The sequence below is a fragment of the Tamandua tetradactyla genome, chromosome 5 (genome assembly GCF_023851605.1).
Source record: "Tamandua tetradactyla isolate mTamTet1 chromosome 5, mTamTet1.pri, whole genome shotgun sequence".
Classification (NCBI taxonomy): Eukaryota; Metazoa; Chordata; class Mammalia; order Pilosa; family Myrmecophagidae; genus Tamandua; species Tamandua tetradactyla.
The window spans coordinates 95,907,495-95,930,462 of record NC_135331.1 but is presented as its reverse complement, the minus strand read 5'-3'; the positions used below and the strand labels follow the sequence as shown (position 1 = coordinate 95,930,462).

The 22,968-nt window shown below is 37.5% G+C and overlaps 1 protein-coding gene and 1 long non-coding RNA gene across 7 annotated transcripts in view; one reads left to right on the top strand and one right to left on the bottom strand.

Annotated features, from left to right (window-relative positions):
- GLO1 (glyoxalase I) overlaps nucleotides 1–22,968 on the top strand; it is a 32,406-nt gene that overhangs the window by 7,746 nt on the left and 1,692 nt on the right. The window contains exons 2-5 of the mRNA XM_077161684.1: nucleotides 12,954–13,036; nucleotides 17,098–17,238; nucleotides 19,109–19,176; nucleotides 19,898–19,987. Of these exons, the coding sequence (XP_077017799.1) occupies nucleotides 12,954–13,036; nucleotides 17,098–17,238; nucleotides 19,109–19,176; nucleotides 19,898–19,987 (382 nt within the window). The remainder of the gene's footprint in view (nucleotides 1–12,953; nucleotides 13,037–17,097; nucleotides 17,239–19,108; nucleotides 19,177–19,897; nucleotides 19,988–22,968) is intronic.
- Nucleotides 15,036–22,968, bottom strand: part of LOC143684597 (uncharacterized) — a 59,075-nt gene continuing 51,142 nt past the window's right edge. For 2 of the 6 annotated variants that reach the window (XR_013176094.1, XR_013176098.1), the window contains exon 3: nucleotides 15,043–15,325. This is a non-coding gene — a long non-coding RNA (uncharacterized LOC143684597). Of the gene's footprint in view, nucleotides 15,326–16,290; nucleotides 16,767–18,043; nucleotides 19,575–22,968 lie in introns of those variants that run through there. The other 4 variants (XR_013176093.1, XR_013176095.1, XR_013176099.1 and 1 more) reach the window with 4 other exon arrangements.

The window sequence follows — 22,968 nt, the reverse complement described above, 5'->3', positions numbered from 1 at the left end:
CCTACCCAATGTAGTAGCTCTCCCTTTGCACCTGTGCTGTGTGGTATAAATTCTTGTAAGGACTCCCATTGAAGAGAATCTAATGCTGCTCTCTTAATAGTCTTTTTAAAGACCGGTGCCATATATGTCCTTTGATAGTCTTGACAGTCTGAGTGTTTAGTAGAACCTTAAGCAGACCCCCTCTTGGGGTGATGCAACACTTTGAAAGTTCACTGGGAGAGAGTTAATGGGCTCCAAAGGGAATTGACAGCACTGTTGTTGTTGTTTTTTAATTTTAATATTTTAATTGTAAAAACTTAACATACAAACAGATATTCTTGGCATAAAAGCATTCCATACATGGTGTACAATCAGTGGCTCACAATATCATCACATGGTTGCATTTTCATCACCATGATCATTTTTGAACATTTGCATCACTCTAGCAACAAAACAATAAGAAAAAAGAAAAAACTCATACATATCATACCCATCACCCCTCACCTCTCCCTTTCATTGACCACGAATGTTTCTATCTACCCAATTTATTTTAGTCCTTGTCCCCCCTATTATTTATTTATTAATTTTATCCATATATTTTACTTGTCTGTCCACCCCCTAGATATAAGGAGCACCATACTCAAGGTTCTCACAATCACACAGCCACATTGTAAATGTTGTATCTTTATACAGTTATCTTCAAGAATCTAGGCTACTGGAACACAGGTCAACAGTTTCAGGTACTTCCCTCTAGCCACTCCAATATACCATAAACTAAAAAGGGATATCTGTATAGTACATAAGAATAACCTCCAGGATAGCTTCTCGACTCTGTTTGAAATCTCTTAGCCCCTGAAACTTTATTTCCTCTCGTTTCTTTCTTTCCCCTTTTGTTCAAGAAGGCTTTCTCGATCTCTGAATGCCAGGTCTTGGCTTATCCCAGGCTCTCTGTCCCACATTGCCAGGGAGAGTTACACTCCTGGGAGTCATGTCTCACGTAGGGGGGAAGGCAGCAAGTTCACATGCTGAGTTCACTTAGAGAGAGAAACCACATCTGAGCAACAAAAGAGGTTCTCTGGGGGTGACTCTTAGGCCTAATTTTTAGTACTCTTAGCCTGTCCTTTGCAGGAATAAGTTTCATAGCAGCAAACCCCAAGATCGAGGACTCGGCCTATTGATTTGGTTGTCCCCACTGCTTGCGAGAATATCAGGAATTCTCCAAATGGGGAAGTTGAATTTTCCCCCGTTCTCCCCATTTCCCCAAGGGGTCTTTGCAAATACTTCTTTATTCACTGTTCACATTTCTCTGGGATTTATCAGAACATCACACTAACCTGGACAAACCTACAAAATTTCATGCCCTATTCAGGGTTCCATGTACTTATGATGTTTAGTTAAATTGTCCATATACATTGTGGTAGTTAGATTCAGGTATCAATTTGGCTAGGTGAATGTGCCTATTTCAGTTGCTGTGGACCTGAGCTAATGGCATGTGAAGCTCATCTGTTGCTGATTACATCTGCAGTCGGCTAGCATGTGTGCCTGCTGCAATGAATGATGTTTGATTTAATTGGCTGGTGCTTAACTGAGAGAGCTAAACATAGCACAGCCCAAGCAGCTCAGCATACCTCATCTCAGTACTCACAGCTCAGCCCGGGCTTTGGAGATGCAGAAAGGAATCACCCCAGGGAAAGTTTTTGGAACCAAAAGGCCTGGAGAGAAGGCCAGCAGAGATCGCCCTGTGCCTTCCTATGTAAGAAAGAACCTCAGTTGAAAGTTAGCTGCCTTTCCTCTGAAGAACCATGCATTTTGAACTAATAAATCCCCTTTTATTAAAAGCCAATCCATCTCTAATGTGTTGCATTCCAGAGCTAGCAAACTAGAACATACATTAAATTAGGAAATGCACTAGTCAAATATAAATTTAGCATTGTTATTAAGGCCTAAATATAATAGTTTTGGCCAAGGCAATTAAAACATTTCTTAGACTTTTGGTGAAGATAACTTTGAAAATTCTATGTTTTGAAGATTGAAGGTCATAGAGGCAATGAAGATTTTGATTTTGAGTAAGGTGAAATATGTTATAAAGCTTTTTAGTAATAGTTCTAAATAAATGAGTGTCTTCATCACTAGAGAGTGAATTTGGGGTATCCAGGTAGAAAAAAGACAACTTTTTTTCCCAATTTTATGACTTTTGACAGGCAATTCTCCCCCCCCCCATTACTATGGCTTTTGATAAGTTGGTTTATCCTGAAAATACACATATAATAACAAAACATACTCATATCCTAGTGCTGGGGACAATTGTATAAAATCCATTTGGAAAAAAAACGAAGCTGGAGGTCTCACACTGCCTGACTTTAAGACATATTATGAAGCCACAGTGGTCAAAACAGCATGGTATTGGCATAAAGATAGATATATCGACTGATGGAATTGAATAGAGTGCTCAGATATAGACCCTCTCATCTATGGACATTTGATCTTTGATAAGGCAGTCAAGCCAAGTCACCTGGGACAGAACAGTCTCTTCAATAAATGGTGCCTAGAGAACTGGATATCCATATGCAAAAGAATGAAAGAGGACCCGTATCTCACACCCTGTACAAAAGTTAACTCAAAATGGATCAAAGATCTAAACATTAGGTCTAAGACCATAAAACAGTTAGAGGAAAATGTAGGGAGATATCTTATGAAACTTACAATTGGAGGCGGTTTTATGGACCTTAAACCTAAAGCAAGAGCACTGAAGAAGGAAATAAATAAATGGGAGCTCCTCAAACTTAAACACTTTTGTGCATCAAAGAACTTCATCAAGAAAGTAGAAAGAGCCTGCGGCGCTCCTGCTGCCATCCAGCCCTCCTCTTCCTCTTTCTCCGCCGGCGGCGCTCCTGCCGCCATCCAGCCATCCTCTTCCCCCTTCTCCGCCGGCGCTCCCACCGCCATCTAGCCCTCCTCTTCCTCTTTCTCCGCTGGCGGCGCTCCCGCCGCCATCCAGCCCTCCTCTTCCCCCTTCTCCGCCGGCGCTCCCGCCGCCATCCAGCCCTCCTCTTCCTTTTTCTCCACCGGTGGCGCTCCTGCCGCCATCCAGCCCTCCTCTTCCTCTTTTTCCGCGGGCGGCGCTCCTGCCGCCATCCAGCCCTCCTCTTCCCCCTTCTCCACCGGCGCTCCCGCCGGCATCCAGCCCTCTTCTTCCTCTTTCTCCGCCCGCGCTCCCACCACCATCCAGCCCTCTCTTCCTCTTTCTCCGCTGGCACTCCCTCCGCCATCTAGCCCTCCTCTTCCTCTTTCTCCGCTGGCGCTACCACTGCCATTTAGCCCTCCTCTTCCTCTTGCCCTTCTCTTTCCCCTTCTGCCCCGGCGGCTCTCCATCCGCCATCTTATCCTTCCCTTTCTCCTCCTACTCCAGTGGCTCTCCAACCACCACCGTGCCCTCTTCCGCCTTCACCGGCTCCTCCGCCACCATCCTCGACAGCCTTGCCATCCTCACCTTTCCTCCTCCAGAACAGATACTAGGGGAGTAGAAACGATACAGAACAGCTCCCGGACACATGACAGATCAAAAAGACAGCGTACCCCATCCTGGAACGGCTGACTGTCTGGGAGAACCAGCTCCAGTGAGATCGCCGAGGGGCGTGGGCTTTCCCGGGCGGGGTGGCAAGCGGCTGGAGTCCCTCCCTTCCTCCTTCCCGGACCAGCTAGCAGAATTGGGCAGGCGGTCCCCTCAAGCCGCGGCGGCTGGTGCCCCCACCACACAAGGCCCCCCAGACCAACTGAGACAATTGGATTGGAAATCCCCAGACCGCGGAGAACGGTGACCGGGGAGGTCCCTTCCAAACTCGTGACTCCCCGGTCCGGCTGGGACCGGTGTACTCTCCCGGGCTGCGGCAACAGGCACCCTCCTGCCACGCTTGGCGCCCCGGGCCGACTAGGAAATTCGGACGGGTGCTCTCCCGGCCTGCAGCGGCTGGCGACCCTCCCCGTGTTCGGACCCCCGGGCTGGCTGGCACTCTTCAAGCCACTTAGGCTGGCGAACCTCCCCCACGACGAGAGTTTTCCAAAGTTAAAGGACCCACAGCACCTTTTACTGGTGGGACCCGCAGAAAAATGTGTGCCACGAGCGCCACCTACTAGGCAGGATAAGAAAAACAGAACCCAGAGATTTCACAGAAAAATCTTTCAACCTGTTGGGTCCAACACCCAGGGAAATCTGACTAAATGCCCAGACGCCAGCAGAAGATAACAGATCACGCTCAGAAAATTGAAAATATGGCCCAGTCAAAGGAACAAACCAATAGTTCAAATGAGATACAGGAGCTGAGACAACTAATGCTGAATATACGAACAGAAATGGAAAACCTCTTCAAAAACGAAATCGATAATTATTGAGGGAGGACATGAAGAAGACATGGGCTGAACAAAAAGAAGAAATAGAAAAACTGAAAAAACAAATCACAGAGCTTATGGAAGTGAAGGATAAAGTAGAAAAGATGGAAAAAACAATGGATACCTACAATGATAGATTTAAAGAGAGAGAAGATAGAATTAGTGATTTGGAGGATGGAACATCTGAATTCCAAAAAGAAACAGAAACTATCGGGAAAAGAATGGAACAATTTGAACAGGGTATCAGGGAACTCAAGGACAATATGAACCGCACAAATATACGTGTTGTGGGTGTCCCAGAAGGAGAAGAGAAGGGAAAAGGAGGAGAAAAACTAATGGAAGAAATTATCACTGAAAATTTCCCAACTCTTATGAAAGACCTAAAATTACAGATCCAAGACGTGCAGCGCACTCCAAAGAGATTAGACCCAAATAGGTGTTCTCCAGGACACTTACTAGTTAGAATGTCAGAGGTCAAAGAGAAAGAGAGGATCTTGAAGGCAGCAAGAGAAAAACAATCCATCACATACAAGGGAAACCCAATAAGACTATGTGTAGATTTCTCAGCAGAAACCATGGAAGCTAGAAGACAGTGGGATGATATATTTAAATTACTAAAAGAGAAAAACTACCAACCAAGACTCCTGTGTCCAGCAAAATTGTCCTTCAAAAATGAGGGAGAAATTAAAACATTCTCAGACAAAAAGTCACTGAAGAGAATTTGTGACCAAGAGACCAGCTCTGTAAGAAATACTAAAGGGAGCAGTAGAGTCAGATATGAAAAGACAGAAGAGAGAGGTATGGAGAAGAGTGTAGAAAGAAGGAAAGTCAGATATGATATATATAATACAAAAGGCAAAATGGTAGAGGAAAATATTATCCAAACAGTAATAACACTAAATGTTAATGGACTGAATTCCCCAATCAAAAGACATAGACTGGCAGAATGGATTAAAAAACAGGATCCTTCTATATGCTGTCTACAGGAAACACATCTTAGACCCAAAGATAAACATAGGTTGAAAGTGAAAGGTTGGGAAAAGATATTTCATGCAAATAACAACCAGAAAAGAGCAGGAGTGGCTATACTAATATCCAACAAATTAGACTTCAAATGTAAAACAGTTAAAAGAGACAAAGAAGGACACTATATACTAATAAAAGGAACAATTAAACAAGAAGACATAACAACCATAAATATTTACGCACCGAACCAGAATGCCCCAAAATACGTGAGGAATACACTGCAAACACTGAAAAGGGAAATAGACACATATACCATAATAGTTGGAGACTTCAATTCACCACTCTCATCAATGGACAGAACATCTAGACAGAGGATCAATAAAGAAATAGAGAATCTGAATATTACCATAAATGAGCTAGACTTAACAGACATTTATAGGACATTACATCCCACAACAGCAGGATACACCTTTTTCTCAAGTTCTCATGGATCATTCTCCAAGAGAGACCATATGCTGGGTCACAAAGCAAGTCTTAACAAATTTAAAAAGATTGAAATCATACACAACACTTTCTCGGATCATAAAGGAATGAAGTTGGAAATCAATAATAGGCGGAGTGCCAGAAAATTCACAAATACGTGGAGGCTCAACAACACACTCTTAAACAACAAGTGGGTCAAAGAAGAAATTGCAAGAGAAATTAGTAAATACCTCGAGGCGAATGAAAATGAAAACACAACATATCAAAACTTATGGGACGCAGCAAAGGCAGTGCTAAGAGGGAAATTTATTGCCCTAAATGCCCTAAATGCCTATATCAGAAAAGAAGAAAAGGCAAAAATGCAGGAATTAACTGTCCACTTGGAAGAACTGGAGAAAGAACAGCAAACTAACCCCAAAGCAAGCAAAAGGAAAGAAATAACAAAGATTAGAGCAGAAATAAATGAAATTGAAAGCATGGAAACAATAGAGAAAATCAATAAGACCAGAAGTTGGTTCTATGAGAAAATCAGTAAGATTGATGGGCCCTTAGCAAGATTGACAAAAAGAAGAAGAGAGAGGATGCAAATAAATAAGATCAGAAATGGAAGAGGAGACATAACTGCTGACCTCACAGAAATAAAGAAGGTAATAACAGGATACTATGAACAACTTTACGCTAATAAATACAACAATTTAGAGGAAATGGACGGGTTCCTGGAAAGACATGAACAACCAACTTTGACTCAAGAAGAAATAGATGACCTCAACAAACCAATCACAAGTAAAGAAATTGAATTAGTCATTCAAAAGCTTCCTAAAAAGAAAAGTCCAGGACCAGACGGCTTCACATGTGAATTCTATCAAACATTCCAGAAAGAATTAGGACCAACTCTCCTCAAACTCTTCAAAAAAATCGAAGTGGAGGGAAAACTACCTAATTCATTCTATGAAGCCAACATCACCCTCATACCAAAACCAGGCAAAGATATTACAAAAAAGCAAACTACAGACCAATCTCTCTAATGAATATAGATGCAAAAATTCTCAATATAATTCTAGCAAATCGTATCCAACAACACATTAAAAGAATTATTCTCATGACCAAGTAGGATTCATCCCAGGTATGCAAGGATGGTTCAACATAAGAAAATCAATTAATGTAATGCACCATATCAACAAATCAAAGCAGAAAAATCACATGATCATCTCAATTGATGCAGAGAAGGCATTTGACAAGATTCAACATCCTTTCCTGTTGAAAACACTTCAAAAGATAGGAATACAAGCGAACTTCCTTAAAATGATAGAGGGAATATATGAAAAACCCACAGCTAATATCATCCTCAATGGGGAAAAATTGAAAACTTTCCCCCTAAGATCAGGAACAAGACAAGGATGTCCACTATCACCACTATTATTCAACATTGTGTTGGAGGTTCTAGCCAGAGCAATTAGACAAGAAAAAGAAATACAAGGCATCAAAATTGGAAAGGAAGAAGTAAAACTATCACTGTTTGCAGACGATATGATACTATATGTCGAAAACCCAGAAAAATCCACAACAAGACTACTAGAGCTAATAAATGAGTACAGCAAAGTAGCAGGTTACAAGATCAACATTCACAAATCTGTAGCATTTCTATACACTAGCAATGAACAAGCGGAGGGGGAAATCAAGAAACGAATTCCATTTACAATTGCAACTAAAAGAATAAAATACCTAGGAATAAATTTAACTAAAGAGACAAAAAGCCTATATAAAGAAAACTACAAAAAACTGCTAAAAGAAATCACAGAAGACCTAAATAGATGGAAGGGCATACCGTGTTCATGGATTGGAAGACTAAATATAGTTAAGATGTCAATCCTACCTAAATTGATTTACAGATTCAATGCAATACCAATCAAAATCCCAACAACTTATTTTTCAGAAATAGAAAAACCAATAAGCAAATTTATCTGGAAGGGCAGGGTGCCCCGAATTGCTAAAAACATCTTGAGGAAAAAAAACGAAGCTGGAGGTCTCGTGCTGCCTGACTTTAAGGCATATTATGAAGCCACAGTCGTCAAAACAGCATGGTATTGGCATAAGATAGATATATGGACCAATGGAATTGAATAGAGTTCTCAGATATAGACCCTCTCATCTATGGACATTTGATCTTTGATAAGGCAATCAAGCCAACTCACCTGGGACAGAACAGTCTCTTCAATAAATGGTGCCTAGAGAACTGGATATCCATATGCAAAAGAATGAAAGAAGACCCATATCTCACACCCTATACAAAAGTTAACTCAAAATGCATCAAAGATCTAAACATTAGGTCTAAGACCATAAAACAGTTAGAGGAAAATGTAGGGAGATATCTTATGAAACTTACAATTGGAGGCGGTTTTATGGACCTTAAACCTAAAGCAAGAGCACTGAAGAAGGAAATAAATAAATGGGAGCTCCTCAAACTTAAACACTTTTGTGCATCAAAGAACTTCATCAAGAAAGTAGAAAGACAGCCTACACAATGGGAGACAATAGTTGGAAACGACATATCAGATAAAGGTCTAGTATCCAGAATTTATAAAGAGATTGTTCAACTCAACAACAAAAAGACAGCCAACCCAATTACAAAATGGGAAAAAGACTTGAACAGACACCTCTCAGAAGAGGAAGTACAAATGGCCAAAAGGCACATGAAGAGATGCTCAATGTCCCTGGCCATTAGAGAAATGCAAATCAAAACCACAATGAGATATCATCTCACACCCACCAGAATGGCCATTATCAACAAAACAGAAGATGACAAGTGCTGGAGAGGATGCGGAGAAAGAGGCACACTTATCCACTGTTGGTGGGAATGTCAAATGGTGCAAACACTGTGGAAGGCAGTTTGGCGGTTCCTCAAAAAACTGAATATAGAATTGCCATATGACCCAGCAATACCATTGCTAGGTATCTGCTCAGAGGACTTAAGGGCAAAGACACAAATGGACATTTGCACACCAATGTTTATAGCAGCATTATTTACAATTGCAAAGAGATGGAAACAGCCAAAATGTCCATCAACAGACGAGTGGCTAAACAAACTGTGGTATATACATACGATGGAATATTATGCAGCTTTAAGACAGAATAAACTTATGAAGCATGTAATAACATGGATGGACCTAGAGAACGTTATTCTGAGTGAGACTAGCCAAAAACTAAAGGACAAATACTGTTGGTCCCACTGATGTGAACCGACATTAGAGAATAAACTTGGAATATGTCATTGGTAACAGAGACCATCAGGAGTTAGAAACAGGGTAAGACAATGGGTAATTGGAGCTGAAGGGTTACAGACTGCAACAGAACTAGATACAAAAACTCAAAAATGGACAGCACAATACTATCTAATTGTAATGTAATTATGTGAAAACACTGAATGAAGCTGCATCTGAGCTATAGTTTTTTGTTTGTTTGTGTTTTTGTTTTTTTCCTTTTTTATATATTTTTTATTTTTTATTTTTATTATTATTTTTATTTTTTTCTGTATATTATTCTATATCTTTTTCTGTTGTTTTGCTAGTTCTTTTCCTAAATCGATGCAAATGTACTAAGAAATGATGATCACACATCTATGTGATGATATTAAGAATTACTGATTGTATATGTAGAATGGAATGATTTCTAAATGTTGTGTTAGTTAATTTTTTTTCAATTAATAAAAAAAAAAAAAATCCATTTGGAGACTTCTGCTTCCCGGAAGATGGAGTATGTGTTGAGTCTCTTTATTCCTTCTGTTAAGTACAATTAAAATCTGTGTAAAATAAAATATAGAAAACAAACATAAGACTCTGAAAGGTAAAGTGAGGAAGGCAGACTGGATAGGGTCTTCAGGACCCAAAGAACAACATGGTGGTAAATTATCTGGGTTTTCTTTTTGCCTTATTTATCTCAGACTTTGAGCTGGAAAGCTGGCAACTTGGAAATAACAATGGGTATGCACAAAATGTCAACGAAAGCCTGCCCTCTCTAACTGTGTACCAGCTCGGCAATACAGAAAATTTGTAGACAATAATCACTCGACTCCATTCAAAACCGCAGAAAACACCATGGCCCAGTTTCTACCTTTGCCAGTCTATGCTGACTCTAGGGAAGATTCAAAAGACCAACTATAAGTAAAGAGGTTGAATCATTCATCAAAAACTTCGCAATAAAGAAAAGCCCAGAATCAGATGACTTCTCAGGGGTATTCTACAAAACATTCCAAGAAGAAGTGATATTAATCCTGCTCAAACTCTTCCAAAGAACTGAAGAGGAGGTGATAATACCTAACTTGTTCTCTGAGGCCAATATCACCCTAATACCAAAGCCACGTGAAAATACTCCAAGGAAATTACATGAAATTTCTCTTTTGAACATAGATGCAAAAATCCTTAAGAAAATACTAGCAAATCAAATCCAACTGCACATTAAAAGAATTACACACCATGATCCAATGGGATTTATCCCACATATGCAAAGGTGGTTCAACACAAGAAAATCAATTAATGTAATACACCACATTAACAAGTCAGAAGGGGAAAAAAAAACCCACATAATCCTCTCAATTGATACAGAAAAGGCATTTGACAAAGTTAAGCACCCCTTTGTTGATACAAAACGCTTAGAAAAATAAGAATAGAAGGAAACTTCCTCAAACATGATAAAGGGCATATATGAGAAAACCTCTGCTAACAGCATAGTCAATGGTGAAAGACAGAGCTTTCCCTCTAAGACCTGGAACAAGACAAGGATGACCACTGTCACCATGTTATTCAATATTATACTAGAAGTTCTGGGTAGAGTAATTAGGCAAGGGAAAAAAAAAGGTATGCACATTGAAATGGAAGAATAAAACTTTCACAATTTGCAGGATCTATATGTGATCCTATATATAGAAAGTCCTAAAAAATCTATAACAAAGCTGCTAGAATGAATTCAGCAAAGTGGCAGGGTACAAGATCAACATGCAAAAATCAATAGTGTTTCTATATACTAGTAATGAGAAGTCTGAGGAGGAAGTCAAGAAAAATTTCAATAAGAGAATCAAATATCTAGGAAAAAAATTAACCAAGAATGTAAAGGACTTATACAGAGAAAACCACAAAACTTTGCAAAGAGAAGTCAAAGATCTAAATAAATGAAAGGGACAGCCCATGCTTATGGATCAGAAGACTAAATATCGTAAAGAAAAGACAATCATCAAATTTATTTTTAAGGGAGAGGGGCTCTGAATAGCCAAAATCATCTTGGAAAAGAAGACCAAAGTTAGTTGACTCACACTTCCTAACTTTAAAACCTATTACAAAGTTACAGTAGTCAAAAGGATAGATATATAGACCAATAGAATCAAATTGTGTTCAGAAATATACCCTAACTTCTATGGTCAATTTATTTTTGACAAAGCTGCCAAGTCCATTCAGTTGGGAAGAATAGTCTCCTTAACAAGTGGTGCTGGGAGAAGTGGATATCCATATGCAAAAGTCTGTGAAGGAAGACCCCTTTCTCACAACATACACAAAAGTTACCTCAAAATGGATCAAAGACCTAAAATATGAGAACCAAAACTATAAAACTCCTAAGACAAAACATAGGGAAGCATCTTTAGAACCTTGTGTTAGGCAATGGTCTCTTAGACTTTATAACCAAAACATCTGTAACAACAGAAAAAAAATAGACAAATGGGACTTCATCAAAATTTAAAACTTTCACGCATCAAAGGGACTTTATTGTGAAAGTTGAAGAGACAACCTACTCAATGGGAGAAAATATTTGAAACCACATATCCAGAATATTTAAAGAAATCCAACAGCTCAACAAGACAACCCAATTTAAAAATGGGCAAAAGATTTGAACAGACATTTCTCCAAAAATGATATACAAATGGCTAAAAAGCACATGAAAAGATGCTCAACATCACTAGCTGTTAGGGAAATGCAAATCAGAACCATCATGGGATACCATTTCATATTCGCTAGAATGGCTACTATTGAAAAAAAAAAAACAAAATTACAAGTGTTTGATATGTGAAATAGAAACACTCATTCATTGCTGTTGTGGATGTAAAATGGTGTAGCTGCTGTGGAAGACAGTTTGCCAGTTCCTCAGAGAGGTAAATTATGGAATTACCATATGACCTGACAAGCCCACTACTAGGTATATACCCTAAAGAAATGAAAGCTGGGACACTGATCATATTGGCATTATTCACAGTTGCCAAAAGATGGAAGATGCCAAGTGTCCATCAACCAATGAATGGAAAAACAAAATATGGAATATACATCAATGGAATAGTATTCAATGATAAGGAATGGAGTTTGTATTCATGTAACTACATGGATGAACCTTGAAGATACTATGTTGAGTGAAATAAGCTAGATACAAAAGGACAAATATTTTATGATCTCACTGATTTGAAATAATTAGAATAAGAAAACTCACAGTCAGTATCTAGAATATAGGATACAGGAGCTAAGTTGGGGCTAAGAAATGGGGAGTTAATGCTTAAATTGCATAGAATTTCTATTTGCATTAATTATAAAGTTTTGGTAATAGATGATGGTGATGGTAGCACAACTTGTGAATGTAATTAACGGAACTGAATTATATGTGTGAATGTGGTTATAAGGGGAAATTTTAGATCTCATACTTTACACTAATTTAAAAAAAAAAAAAAAAAGTGGAATACCACCGTGGGCAAGTGGAACTCAGTCCTGCTGGGGAGCCTTTAAGAGACTGAAACATGCCTTAGAATTCTCCCCCTAAAGGGCAAGGAAGCCAGATCTTTTATCCACCATTGGTTAAAAAACATTCCAGGGGTATGTAGTGCCGGATGTTTTGGACCTACCCCACACAAATGTCTCAAATGTCTGCTCTTGTGGCCAGAAAATACACACACACACAGAGTGGTAGGGAATTGTAAGCACTAGGTATGGGTTCTGCTTTCAGGATATTTCCATAGTAGAATGAGGGAACAAAGTTGCTTCCCACCTCAACCCCCACTGCCAAATACTTAGTTAGAGTGGTGAACTGTTTGTATCTTGTTACAAAAAGCACATTTAATCTTGATAATAAGTGATAAAAATGAAAGGTTTTTAATATATGCTCTTTCTTCTTAGGATTTCCTATTGCAGCAGACCATGCTACGAATTAAAGATCCTAAAAAGTCATTAGATTTTTATACTAGAATACTTGGAATGACGTAAGTAAAATATTTTTGGCACCTGTAATGTTTAAATACATGCTCTGTCATAGTTTCGCAAAATAGGGGATGTTTAAGACCTGTTTAAAAATGAATTGTTATAAATGAAATCAGGAAGAAAGATACATGATAAAGATGAAGATGTATAATCTAGGAATGCCTAGAGTGTATAATGATAGTGACTAAATGTACAGATTTTAAAAATGTTTTTGCATGAGGAAGAACAAAGGAATGTCTTTACTGCAGGGTGCTTAAAATAGATGGCAATTTATATTTTAAAATTTCAACTTATGTGTGAGACTAAAGCAAAAAATGTTTATTTGGTACAAAATTTATATTTTGACTAGTGCATCTCCTAATATAACGTATGTAGATAGTTGATTGAACACCATAAGTACATGAAACCTTGGGTAGGACATGAGATTTTGTTGGTTTGTCCAGAGTGATGCCCCAATGAATCCCAGAGTGATTTGATCAGTGAGTGGAAAAGTATTTGCAAAGTCCTCTTCGGGGAATGGTGAGAACGGGGGAAAATTCAACCTCCCCAAGTTGAATTCTTAATATTCTCACAAGCAGTGTGGACAACCAGAGCTGTAGGCTGAGCCCCCAGTCTTGGTGTTTGTTCATATGAAACTTAATCCCACAAACGATAGGTCAAGCCTATTTAAAATTAGGCCTAAGAGTCACCCCCAAGAGAACCTCTTGTGTTGCTCAGATATGGCCTCTCTCTCCAGCCAACATACAAGCAAACTCACCACCCTCCCCCTGTTTACATGGGACATGACTCCCAGGGGGGTGGACCTTCCTGGCAACGTGGGACAGAAATCCCAGAATGAGCTGACATTCAGCATCAAGGGATTGAGAAAAACTCAAGAATGAGCTGACATTCAGCATCAAGGGATTGAGAAAACCTTCTTAACCAAAAGGAGGAAGAGTGAAATGAGACAAAGTGTCAATGGCTGAGAGATTCCAGAGTGGAGAGTTTATTCTGGAGGTTATTCTTACGCATTAAGTAGATATCACCTGGTTATCCAAGATGTAATGGAGAGGCTGGAGGGAACTGCTTGAAAATGTAGAGCTGTGTTCCAGTAGCCATGTTTCTTGATGATGATTGTATAATGATATAGCCTTTACAATGTGACTGTGTGATTGTGAAAACCTTATATCTGATGCTGCTTTTATCTACCTTGTCAACAGACAAGTAGATCATATGGAATAAAAATAAATAATAGGGGGAACAAATGTTAAAATAAATTTAGTTTGAAATGCTAGTGATCAATGAAAGCGAGGGGTAAGGGGTATGGTATGTATACATTTTTTTTTCTGTTTTCGTTTTATTTTTCTGTTGTCTTTTTATTTCTTTTTCTGAATTGATGCAAATATTCTAAGAAATGATCATGATGATGAATATGCAACTATGTGATGATATTGTGAATTACTGATTATATATGTAGAATGGAATGAGCATATATTAAGAATGTTTGTGTTTCCTTCTTGTACTTTTTTTTTAATTAATAAAAAATTAAAAAAAAAATAATTGTTCTGGGGTGGTGTAACAGTGGCTAGTGGCAGAATTCTCCCCTGCCGTGCTGGAGACCCAGGTTCGGTTCCTGGTGCCTGGCCATGTTAAAAAAAAAAAAAAAGAATTGTTCTGGAGTAAAACATTATTTTCATCAGGAGTCTGGGATAGCATCAAGCTCCTTTTCTTCCAGGCTTAACAGACAGCAAAAGATGCAAATAATTGCATTTTTTTCTAACTCCCTTCTCTCTGAGAGCTGCCAGCTAATCCTTAAAGGAAAGATATGGATATAAGGACATATTACTCAGAAAATTAATGGGTTTACTTAAAGTAATATAGTATATACCTATGTCTAGAAAATGTGAGTAGTTCAGAAAAATACAAAATGAAAAGTGATAGCCTCCCCCTCCCAGTCCTTTTCCCCAAAGATAATTAACTACTGTTAACAATTTCTTATAATTCTTACTAGATACAGTCTTTATGCATATATTTATGGCATATATAAAGGACAGAATGAAAACAAATTTATTGAGCTCTTGCTATTTGCCAGGCACTTTATTTGTTATTTCATTCAGGCTTTACAGTACATTTATCAGGTAGCTTATATTCCCATTTTACAGGTGAAAGCAGAAACTAAAGAGATTAAGTTACTGGCCCCAGATCCCACAGTTAGCAAGTGGCGGGGCTGGAATTTGAATCCAGGTCTGATTGGCTCCAATGTCCACCTTGTTTTTAAAGAGCTCCAAGATAGGGTGCAGCTTGACATTACACTGGAAGGTAAAAAAAGCAAGTTACCACAGGTATACTTGCTCCAGTTCCCATCTGATTCATCTTTTAGGCTTGTGCCATCTGTTTTGTTAAGTGCAGAGATAGTTTTCCATGACTGCATTTTTTGAGGTTTTTGATATTTTGTTATAAACATGTTAGAATAGATCTTATTTATGATAAATCAATGCAGGGATCTCAGTGGTGAAAGCATATTACATAGCAATGATAATTAAATGAGAGATTTGGAGCAAACGTCTAGAAACTTCCCACTTGCTATGCTTTAACAATTTCCTCTTGTTAATTATGAACAAAGTCATCTTTGAGCATTTACTCCTCAATAATCTAAAGAAAATTGTGTTATATGCATCCCTCATGTACTTTACTCCTTACAAAATAATCCTGCACTCCCTAAATTAACTTTATAGACCATAACTTCCATTATTTTCTTTAAAACTTTAGGGTTAATAATTTTCTTTCTTATCAGTCTTTCTCATTCTTTCCTATCAGTTTTTCCTTTTCCACTGGCTCTTTCCCCTCAACCTACAAACAAGCTTAAGTCTTCTCTATTCTCAATGGTTAATGCCATTCTGCTCTCCCACCTTCTTTCCCATCATCACCTGCTCTGTACATAGGTAGGCCATACTTGCTGCTGTTTTACTTCCTTACCTCCCATTTTCTCACCCACCTAAGGCAGCCCTAGTTTCTAATCCTCCTGAAACTACCTCACAGGACCTTTCCATATCTACTGGTCTTTTCTCAATTGACTTGGTCCTGCGTGACCTTTCTTTTTATTAAGTGTTGACCACTTTATTGTTGACATTCACGTGTCTTCTCTGATATCAATGTCTCCTCCTCTTCTCTTACCATCTATCTTCAATTTCCTTTTGCCAGAAGTTTTGACAAGAGTAAGAACTTAATAAATTTATTAAATTTACTGAACTATGTGTATCTGAAAGAATAATAATTAATGCACTGTATTTTTCACTAAAAATAAATACAGTTCTCTTTTGAACATACCATTGTCCATTTTTAAGATACCTACTTTGGTTGAAGAATTCATGAATTACAAAAGTTGGCAATTTAAAACATTTTTGTATTTCACTGATTTTTACAGCTTTTTTTAAATGAGTTTTCCCTTTTTCCCCCATTAAAATAGCCTTACAAGATATCACTCTTATTTATTTATTTTTTTTCAGCATCTTTTCAGGGGTCTTGCGGTTCTTCTTTGGTGTCTTCTCCAAGCTTATACACCTAACTCAAACTGGAGTTGAAATTTGGACAGATAGTCCTTTTGCTCAGGTCTTAACTGATTAAGCTGTTTGGAGACTTTGACTGGTGGTGACTTTCCAGAAAGGCCAGCAGGGATGGGAAGGGGAAAGTACAGGGAAAGGTTGGCTTTCTTTAGCTTAGTGGTCTTCAGGCAGACGTAGGTATCAGAATCACCTGGAAAGAGATGGTTTGTCAAAGCACCAGTTGCTGGGCTCCCAGTAGGGGCCTCAGAATTTGCTTTTTTTTTTTTTTAATTTAAATTTGTTTATTTTTTATTTATGATACATATCCACATACAAACACAAACATTCTTACATATAATCATTCTGTTCTCGTTATATAATCAATAACTCACACTATCATCACATAGTTTTATATTCATCATAATGATCATTTCTTAGAACATCTTATTCTTAATAGAACTTGAATATTATGTTACATTGATTGTAATATGAATAAACCTTTCCTGTTGTTAATGATTCAGACTTGTTGTTTTTCATTTCAGGCTAATTCAAAAATTAGATTTTCCTGCTATGAAATTTTCACTCTATTTCTTGGCTTATGAGGATAAAAATGACATCCCCAAAGATAAAGATGAGAAAGTAGCATGGGTATTCTCTAGAAAAGCTACACTTGAGCTGACACAGTGAGTATGTTTTTTTTTTGGTTATCATTCCAAGCATGTAGAACCAATGAACATGGCCTAGGTTTCTTTATTTGTATTCACTTCAGTAACTTGAATCCACAAGTATAAGTTTTTATATATTCGAAATTTTTTCAGCAGTGTTTTTTTTTTAATTTTTGAATTTTTTGCTTACTTACCAATTTAATGCAAACCAGGCCTACCTAATAACTTCACATAACAATATGTTGTTGAGTGTTCCTTCATAGATCTTTTGGTCTTTGAATTGTCCTTATGGCATAGGTGGGGAAAGTGAGACCATATGACTTTTAGATAATGAAATATAGGATTATGATATGTAAGATATTTGAGACTCTGTAGCTAATGAATGGTTAGGTACTACAGCTTAGGTCTCCCAGCATTCAAATTTTGTTTCATTTATTTATTTACTTATCTTTGAGGCTTTTTAAAAATCTTGAAGTGTTATGTTTTTTTAAAAAAGTCTTCAATCCATTTTATAATATATATAAATTTTAAGGTATTTTCTTTACTTCCACCACTTATAAATATAGAAATAATTTTTCCCTTTTTTTTTCCCTTCTTATTTCTTCATATTTCTGCACTGCTTAACAACTATCAAAAGAGCATTTGTTTTAGGGTGTGTGATTCAGTGTGTCCCTGGTATAATACAAAGTTTTGGAATCAGACAGACCTAGGCATTAGTCCCGACTCTTAACAATAGCCCTGTGACTCTGAGCAAGTTAGTTATATTATCTTCCTAAATGATAATCTTATCTATAAAATGGAGATATTCAAATCAAGCCCCTAGAGCTGTTTTGACAGTTTGATAACTATAAAGTACTTAGCATGATAAATAACAGTTGCTATTATTATCATTATTGTTCTCATATAGATGCCTAATTTTATATCTCCTTAGTCTTGTTAAAATCATACTTTGCCCATTTGCCCTTTCTATAATTGAAACCAGGTTTTTGATACTTTAATGTGTTATGCTAGAATTTAGACTCTGAAGCACCTATTCTTTAAGCTTATATCCAGCTTGTGTTATGACAGAGCTTTCTTTGAATGCCAGAAGCTAACAACAACAAAAAAAATTAAGAAAGAAAATACCTTCCCTAGTCTTTACAGATTGCCCTGTGTGCCTGTTATCCTTCAGGGTTTATCCTTACAATGAATTTAGAAAGCTCCAGGTCAATGTGTTTGGATAACACTTTCCACAGTGTGTCTTGTTTTGGACAAGTGTGTATGACCTTAAAGAATTTCCCCATTTGTGTGGTTCTGAGGTTCTGAATGTCCCCTCTTCCCTAAGAAACAGCTTCCTCCTGGTTCCTCCTGCATACCACCTTCTGCTCAGAGTGTAAGTTCTGAGATGGCAAGTTCCTCAGGCCTCCACCAGAAAGATTGGCCAGACTTATATGTCCCAGTATGTGCAGGAGGTTTACTCTCTTCCTCTGGAACTGGGACCAGGGATCTGCACTGGGAACACAGTGGAGCCAGTGAGGGAAGGTGAAGGCTGTCATGAGATCCTACCACTTTTAAGTAGCGATTTTCTTGATTCAGTGCTTGCCCTGATATTGTAGTCCTTTAACTGTTTTCTGAAGCTTTGAGAAAGATGTTTCTGCCAGCAAGAAATACCAAAGTTTCTGTGAGAGAATGGAGCCCTGAGGCTTCTTACTCTGTCATCTTGTTTGGAGTGGGAAGCTCTTTCTGTATTGAAAACTAAATATTTGCAGTAGCAGGAGTTAGGCCAAACATATAAGGCCAAACAAACACAAACACATGGCATATATACATGTGAGATTTTAAAGTCAGGTGGTTGCAACTAATGTTCTCCAACAGGACACTTGTAGTTATATTTTCCTTTCTTTTGTAGCAATTGGGGTACTGAAGATGATTCAACTCAGAGTTACCACAATGGCAATTCCGACCCTCGAGGATTTGGTATGCTTGCCACTTTGTATGTTAATATTTATGGGTGTGTGATTATGCATTGCTTACCTATTTATGATTGTAATAAACCTAAAATATTAATGGACTGGTTATTAAGTATAATTAACTTAATAGAGATATGGTTATTTTTATTTTCCACACATGATCTTCTTTAGGAGCTATTTAATTTCGTAGTCTCAGTCTAAAGTTTATATTTACTCCTCACAGTGATTTCACTTTTCAGTCTTGGTATTCCATTTCCAGTAGACTAATTAAAAACAAACAAACCATGACAAATAGTAATCCTGATTTCTGTTACCACACATTTTTGTCTTGATCTAAAAGTCTCTCAGTCAAGGTGACAGGGTTCTCTTCAGTTGGCTGGCATATAGTCAGTGCTAATGACAAACCTGATAAGTATAAATAAATGATTACTGTTTTTAGTATAGGTTATTCTTAACAGATTGAACTACATATGAGCCAATATTGACTTATTTTAAGTAATTTATAATTTAGAGTAACTAATTCATTACACCCATCCAGTTGCACTTAAATCCTTGTTGTTTAATATATTACAGATTTTGAACCTAGTTGACTTAGTCTCCAGGTGCCTTATATTTCACAGTAAACAAGTTTTGGAAGCCAATCATGGCACTTGGTATATCTGGTATTCCTTGTTATAATTATTTTTTTCCTTTTCTCCCTGTCCTTTTTTGGGGGGTGGTCACCTAAGGTCACATTGGAATTGCTGTTCCTGATGTGCATGGTGCTTGTAAACGATTTGAGGAATTGGGAGTCAAATTTGTGAAGAAACCTGATGATGGTGAGTCTTCTACCTGTTTTCTAAGGTTTATCTTAAGTTAAATAATATTAACCTAGCACTCACATTGGGCTCCATTGCAGTAAAAACTCTTGTGGTTGCAAGTAACAGAAATCTACTTGAAACAAGCTTAAGGAAATTAGAAATTACTGGAAGAATAGCTGATGTCTTAGGGAATGGAAGGATAACAATTAAGATGGCTTCACAAGGGACTAGAAACAGGCAGGACCTCAAGAGCAATCAAAACCTAGGCCGCCTCTTCCACTGCTTAACCCCACTACATTCTCTCATTGCCTGCCAGCATTTACTGTTTAATTTAGTATCTGGCCACTCAAAAAGAAATTCCTTAAAGCCTGTTTTATCTGATATTAATATAATACACCAGCTCTCTTTATTTAATAATTGCTTGGTATGTCTTTTACAACCTTCACATGTTCTTATACTTTAGGTATGTCTCTTAAAATAGTATAAATCTGGATTTTGTTGGGTTTACATGTATTATAATTATTTTACTTGGATCTCTTTCTGCCACCATAATTTATTATTTCAATTTTCCCATACCATGTTTCGTTTAAGCCTTTTTTAAAATTAAAATATATAATATCCAAATTTCCTCCCCATAGAATAAGAACTTGGTTTTTCCCTTCATCATGTTACTCTTACCCAGATTGGGATATTATTGTTTTGTTTTGTTTTCTTTGGCCTTAGCTTTTTTTTTTTTAAGATAGTAACAAATTTATCAAGATATTTGGTCACCTTTTCTTTATAATACATCTTGCAACATCTTTTGATTTTTTTTGTCCTTTAAATCAGCCAAAACTGCTTTTAAAGGGTTTGTAAGGCAAAATTTTGTCTTTAGAGGCTTTGTATGCCTGAGAATATTTTTATCATGCCTTCTTATGTGAATAACTTCATTGTTATAAAATCCTAGGTGTATTTTCCCTTTATCTTGAAAATGCTACTCTATTGTCTTTTTTTCTTCTTCTTTAAAAGAGGTTAAACTTTAAAATTTATTATAAAAAGTATATGCTCATTGCAAAAATGTCAGCAATACCTAAGTGCATAAATGAAAAGAAAATAGCCACAATTTCCCTGATAAGCGCACTTTTAACAGTAAGCAATTAAAGATACATCTACATTTGGACTTGGCAGTATCATTTCAAAGAATCTTCTCTGCAGAAATAATATCACTATTATGTAAAGATACATGTGTAAGAATTTGTTGTAGACTTTCTTAAAATAGCAAAACAGTGGAAACAACAGAATTATCCATTTATAGGGGAGTAATTGAATAAGTCATGGTATATACATACAGTGGAGCACCATATAGCCATTAAAAGTGGCTAGACTAGATCTAGAAGTTCTGATGTAGAAATTCATCTCAGGTGTACTTTAAATAAGAAAGAAAGATGCAAATCATTTTGAAGAGCAGGGTTCCTTTTTCATTTAAAAATGTGTATAGACATGTAGATATCTATGTATCTATAAACTTTGGAGTCAAGAAAGAGATGCAGCAAATGGGAACTCCTCAGGGTTGGGGTTGGGGATGGTTGAGGGAGTAGGCAGGGGGGATGGATATCTTGACATAGTTTTTTTTAAAGTGGTAGACTTATTGATAACTTTTATTTCTTGTGTGATATTTTTAGTATTTTTAGTGAATTAGTTTTTTAGAGCAGTTTTAGGTTTATTCTGTTGTCTTTTTTGCATTTAGTGTTGCTTGAAAAATCTGCTGTCTGTTTGGCTTGTGTCCCATTGTATGTCATCTTCTTTGTTCTGAAAGCGTTTTGTATTTATTTCTTTCTCTTCTTCCTGAAAAATTTCCTCAAACTCATATACCAGTTAGCTAATTTTCCTCAAATGTATCTCTTCTGACATTTAATTCATCTGTTATGTTCTTAGTTCCCACATTTATAATTTTCAGGCCTAATTTTTGCTTGGTACCTTTAATATTTTCTTGTTCTTGCTTTATATTGGTAATATTTCATACTGCACATCATTTTTACGTTTTAACTTCTTGGTCCACTGTTCTAACACAGGGGCTTTTGGCTAGTCCATCAGGAAATGTGAATGCTTGAAGAGCAAACCTGAGTCCTTAACAGCCCTGGTGAGCTCAGGAAGATGATCTGGATGAGCCCAGGATAGAGATACATAGTTAACTAAAATGAGAGTTAAGCAGTTTATACTCTAAAAACAAGTTTTCAGGAAAAAACAGTATTAGTAGGAGACATTCCTTATATTATAAATCTCCATCCCTGGATGAATGGAGGCTGTGGGCTGGAGAGATCAGTTGATCCCCACCTGTTTTCATGGTTCCTTATAAGCACAAGCCTTCTATACTGCTCTTATTTATTCCTGACGACATCTGAACCAGGCATGTGAGCCCCTCGCAGGGATGGGGGTGGGTGCTGATGCTCAAGCCACTGAGGGAAGCAAAAGCAAAATCTTCTAAGTTTCCCTTCTGTTCATTCTCCCACAGCCATGATGGGCTGTCTTTTGCTCCAAGCCAAAACTACTACCTCTCACATAGAACAAGTCAAACCTGTCACTACCTCACCCTATTCCCCATTCTTCTTCTGTCCTAACACCCTAGGAGTTTCTCACTTTTTTGTCCCCATTTTCCATCAGTGTTTCTCTGGAATTGATCTTGGGGAAAGGAGCCAGAGCTAGGAGCAAACTAATCCAGAATATTGTATCTAAAATAAATTTCTGAGGTCACATTTTTCCATTTAAGTAAACAGCTCTGACTTAACTAGCCTCTCATTCTCACTTATGAATTCTGGGAGAAAAAAATCTGATTGACAGGGTTACCTAGTATAGTATTTAAAAGGATTTGTATGACCCAAACATGGAAACAGAACATGTGTGGGTGTGTGGGCAAGCCATGTTCTTTCAAGTACCTGCCTATTTTGTCTCATATTTTTTGTCTTTAAGACAATTTCTATGACTATTGAACTGTTAGCATGAAATGTTACCACAAAAATGAG